Source organism: Rattus norvegicus, chromosome 4 (genome assembly GCF_036323735.1).
Source record: "Rattus norvegicus strain BN/NHsdMcwi chromosome 4, GRCr8, whole genome shotgun sequence".
In the NCBI taxonomy this organism is placed as follows: domain Eukaryota; kingdom Metazoa; phylum Chordata; class Mammalia; order Rodentia; family Muridae; genus Rattus; species Rattus norvegicus.
The window spans coordinates 128,830,269-128,835,151 of NC_086022.1; the positions used below are offsets into that span (position 1 = coordinate 128,830,269).

Consider the following 4,883-nt stretch of genomic DNA (forward strand, 5'->3'; position numbering starts at 1 on the left):
GGGAGCATAAAATTTGGAAGAGGTCCAGCAGAGTTCAGTGCAATCCAGTGGCACCAAAACCTGAAATATACTGGCATGCTTGTTTTGTTATTAAAGAGGTAAGCTGGTTTGGACACAACCAAACAGAACCAGAACCCCTAAAAGGAGAGAGTCCTGTAGATCCTTAACCACTGAAAGTTAGTTAAATGTGATATGCCTCTCATGTTACATCTCTAACATCATCACCATCATCATCACTGTCATGATCACTACCATCATCATAACCACCACCATTATCTCCATTACCGTCACCACCACCACTACCATCACCACCACCACCACCACCACCACCACCACCACCATCACCATTACCATCACTACCACCACCACCATTACCACCACCATTACCATCATCATCACCACCACCATCACCACTACCACCACCTGAGTTTATAATTACACAGTTCACGAGTGTATCAAAAACATCACCATATACAAATACACAACTATTTATTATAAAAATTATGATATCATACCAAGTAAATGGGTTTCATCATGACACATATATTTGTTGTACTTAGTTCTCCCATTTCTGCACTTCTGTCTCCAGTGCTCCCTGCAGTCACACAATCACTATCTGTCGCATTAAAGCTCTATTATCCAGCACATATTTAGACAAGACAGAGTTTCAGAGGCAAGAAGGCCCACAGCAGTCTTGGGGAAGGCTCTTTTATCCAGGTGGCAGTTGAAAACTCCCTTGTGCTCGGCTGACACTTGAGAACTGATGGGAAAAGGAAGGATGCAGAGACCAGGCCTCTGGTTTCCCACATAAACATATGGAGCAGTCAATACTGGAATGAAGGAGGAGGCTGAGAGTGTGCCCATCCCACAGGATCCCCCTCCCCCCACACCAAGCCTCTACAGGGTTAGGCTAATCCTCTCTCTCTGAGGCAAGACAATGCAGCCTTGGATACTGAGTGACATAGGTGCGGGGGAGGGGAGGGCTTGGCCCAGCCTGTGTGCGCCCTTTGGTTTGTGGCTCAGACTCGAGAGCTAACAGGAATCTTAATCTATTTAGCTAACCGTAAGCTTACAGAAATGTGTATTCAACAGTCAGTTTCACCTTTGAAGAACGCCCAGGTGTGAGTGACATGTTCAAGGTAATTCGGAGATTGGTGGGGCCAGCCAGTCTGAGCCTGCTCACCTTTAGAGGCTATGCAGCACCCAAAGAGGACTCAGCTCCCGGAAGTTACAAGAGGATGAGTGAGCTCTCCCTCTACTCGGTTCCTGAGGGTCAATCTAAGTATGTGGAGAAGCCAAGGACTCTACTTGAAGAAAACATCTCACAGCTACGACATCTTTGTGAGCCATATACAAGTTTGTATCAGGAAATGTACTCCCATACTAAACCCAAGGTAGAATACTTGGTCCAGTGGGGAGTAAGTAACTATAACCATCTTAAAAACGCACCTCCTGGATTTCTCCCAAGACTCGGCGTTATTGGTTTTGTTGGACTCCTTTTCGCTAAAGGTTCAAAACTAAAGAAGCTGGTCTATCCTCCTTTTTTCATGGGATTAGGGGCCTCTGTCAGTAACCCAGAAAAAGTCATCACCATTGCCCAAATCTCTGGGGAGAAGTTATATGACTGGGGATTACGAGGGTACATAGCTGTAGGAGATTTGTGGAAGCAAAATATTCAGAAGCCGGGAAGTGTGAAGAATCCACTGGGAAGTAAATAGAAAACTCCATGCTCTGCCCATTTAATCAGTTATAGGTAAACATTGGAAACTCCAGACAGCAACTCAGTATTTCTACAGACAAACGGCAGAATCAGTATTGGACATAGTAAACTGGCTTTCTTCAGGAAAAGCAACACTAAGCCTTTTTGCTGGTTTGGGTGATGCCATCATACAGGCCCACTAATCTGCAATCCTTCACATGGAAATAATGTACAAGCCTTAGAGCCCCTCATTCTTATATCACCATTTATGTCCATAATTAAAGTCCAGATTCCAACAACAACAACAATAGAGAATGCCCAGGTGTTCGGGTGAGACTCAGATCTTAGAACGGTTGAGCTGACGGGTTCCTGGTGTGCTCGGAAGATGGTGTTGAGTTGAACAGTGCTTAGTGAGCTGAGCGTTCATCTTCCCTGTTTTCCTGATTGTCAATACAATGTGACCGTCTTTCCTCAAGCTCCTGCCTCCACCACCACCACACCATCTTGCACAATACTCTGAACTATGAGCCAAAATAAAAACCTTCCTTAAGTAGCTTCTGCCAAGGCTTTATTTATTTTTCAGTTCGTTTGTTCGTGTGTATCCAGGAGCAAGCATGTGCTGGTCAGAGGATCACTTGGGGAGTCAGTTGTCTTTTGCCTTCTGTGTTTTGAGGATCAAACTTGGGTCGTTGGGCTTGATGAAAAATGAGTTTCCTTGCTGAGCCCCCACACCAGTCCACTATGAGGGTTTTGTTTTGGTTTGTTTTGGGTTTTGATTTTTAATCATAGAAAAAGAAAAATAATTAAGCCATGGTCAATTTAATGTGGACCTTTTGTGGGAACATTATATGCAATTATATGTGATAATTATGATGTTTTTGACAAGTGACAAAGTTTGTTTAAGAAGTAGACAAGTTGGGTTGGGGATTTAGCTCAGTGGTAGAGCGCTTGCCTATCAGGCACAAGGCCCTGGGTTCGGTCCCCAGCTCCGAAAAATAGAAAAAAAGAAAAAAAAGAAGTAGACAAGTTTTTTTTTTTACATAACAAGAAGTCTGAAAACAAATGGTTCTTGGTGATTGTCAGAGATCCTCAGGTAAAGACAGGCACAGTGATGCACACTTTTAACCCTAGCACTTAGGAAGCAGAGGCAAGAGGATCAGGTGTTCAAGGTCAGTCTATGGCCAATAAATGGAATTGGAGGCCAGTTTGTCTTACCCTATCAAAAGATTCCAGGCCTACCAATGTTGACCCAAAGGTGATCTCAACGTGTGTATCAGTACCAAGCATTGTGCTGTAATATTCCAGTGCCCCATGGAGATGGGACAGAAATTCCCCTACCTCTGTGCCATAGTCCACTGCCTAGAGCTATGTCCTATGTCAGCCCTTTGGTTGGGTTTCTCACTTCCAGCCTTGTTGGCCTTTAAGGTCAGACAGTTCTTTGATATGTGTGTGTAAGTTTCTGTGTGTGAGTACAGGCATGTTATATCTGAGTTACAACATGTATGCAGAAGTCAGAGAATAAGACTGGATGTTGGTCCTACCTTGTTTAAGACAAGCAAATGCCAGGCTAGCTGGCCTGTGTTTTCCTGAGGATCTTCCCGTGTCACTTCCAGTCTTGTTTTAGGAGGGATGGGATTACAAACGTTCAGTTACCACATCCATCTTCATGTGGGATCTACAAATTCAAACCCAGGTCCCCACACGTGCACAGAAAGCAGTTTTACCCACTGAGCCATCTCAGTTTGTTTTGATAGAGAGGACAGGTAGGCTTGTACTGTGCACATCAGGCTGGCCTTGAACTCTCAATCCTGCCCAGTCTCTCAAATGACTGGGATTACAGACAAGCATCGTTTACCCATCAGGCCTCTGTTGAGAGTTTTAATAAACAGCTGACACATAGGAAGCGCGTGCTTAGTGTTACATGATGATCTGGAAACTTTGGAAGGCTGAATGCTGGGAAATAGGTGCCAGGACTTGGTTTATAGTTGAAGAATCACAGAAGTTCAAAGCCTGGGACAATATTCACACCCAGAGAAAGAGGTTCTGGACCCACGGAGAGTACAAACCCTCACCCTTTAAATTTTTAGAGAACCCTTTCTGGGCTGGAGAGATGGCTCAGTGGTGAAAAGCACTGACTGCTTTCCCTGAGGCCCTGAGTTCAATTCCCAGCAACCACATGGCGGCTCACAGCCATATGTAATGGGATCCAATGCCCTGTTTCTGGTGTGTCTGAAGACAGCTACAGTGCACTCATCTACATAAAATATATAAATTTAAAAAAAAAGCAGAAGTGGAGAACCCTTTCTAAGCATCATCAAGAGGAGAGGCCAAGGTGGTCTTTTAGTCTTATAAAACTTCTGGTTAAAACCTAAAAGCCATCTGGGGTTTAAGAATTCTTAAGACTGTTTCCAGATGACCCGAGTTCCAGTCCTAGCACCCCCCTCGGGCAGCTCACAATTTCTCCCACTCTATAGGGGGATCTGAAGGCCTCTTCTAGCCTCCTCCAACACCTGCACATGTACACAGACATTCACACACTGAAACTCACACATGTGCACATAACTAAAAAAGGAAATAAACCTGAAGTTCCTTTCAGTCTGTTATTAGCATGAGGTGGGCTTCAGGATGTTCTTAGGAAACAGGGCAGGGTGTGGCTGCACCTGCTTTCTAAATCTGCATTTCAGACCATGCTCCTCAGCAGAGGCTTCTACAGTTTAGAAACATGTTTAGTAAGAAAAAACAAAGACGTGAAAGCAACAGGAAAAATGTCTCTGGATTTGCAGATGCAATGTAGACTACCTTACTTGCAAAAACATTGACTGCTAAGCCAACACCACCACTCTTGAGGAGGGACACGCTCCTTAAATTTGTTGAAATTTAATTCTAATTACTATTAGAATTACTATCAATTATTATTATTATTATTATTATTATTATTATTATTATTATTATTACTGTTTGGGAGTCGCATCTCTCCGTCCACCAATGTGTCCGAGAATTGCACTCTAGGGTCAGCAGGATTTCTCGACAATTTCTCTTGTTCTTTGAGCCATTAGCTAGTGCAAGGGAATACTTCTTAATTGCTTCCTAGAAGAAAAAAAAAATACTCTGCTATGCCTTAGTTACAAGGGTAAAAGAGTACTCAGTGGAATCTACTTCTCATCACTAAAGGGAAAGCCCCAGA

General features: G+C 43.6%; 1 protein-coding gene across 1 annotated transcript; it reads left to right on the forward strand.

Moving 5' to 3' along the window:
* Positions 1 to 1,024: 1,024 nt before the first annotated feature.
* On the forward strand, positions 1,025 to 2,252 carry Apool2 (apolipoprotein O-like 2). Its single transcript, NM_001134996.1, has one exon. The coding sequence runs from the start codon at positions 1,131 to 1,133 to the stop codon at positions 1,716 to 1,718; it is 588 nt and encodes a 195-aa protein (NP_001128468.1). The 5' UTR covers positions 1,025 to 1,130; the 3' UTR covers positions 1,719 to 2,252.
* The last annotated feature ends 2,631 nt before the right edge of the window (positions 2,253 to 4,883 follow it).

Excerpts from the sequence above, each read along its gene's own strand:
- Apool2 (NM_001134996.1), top strand. The coding sequence starts at position 1,131 with ATGTTCAAGGTAATTCGGAGATTGGTGGGGCCAGCCAGTCTGAGCCTG.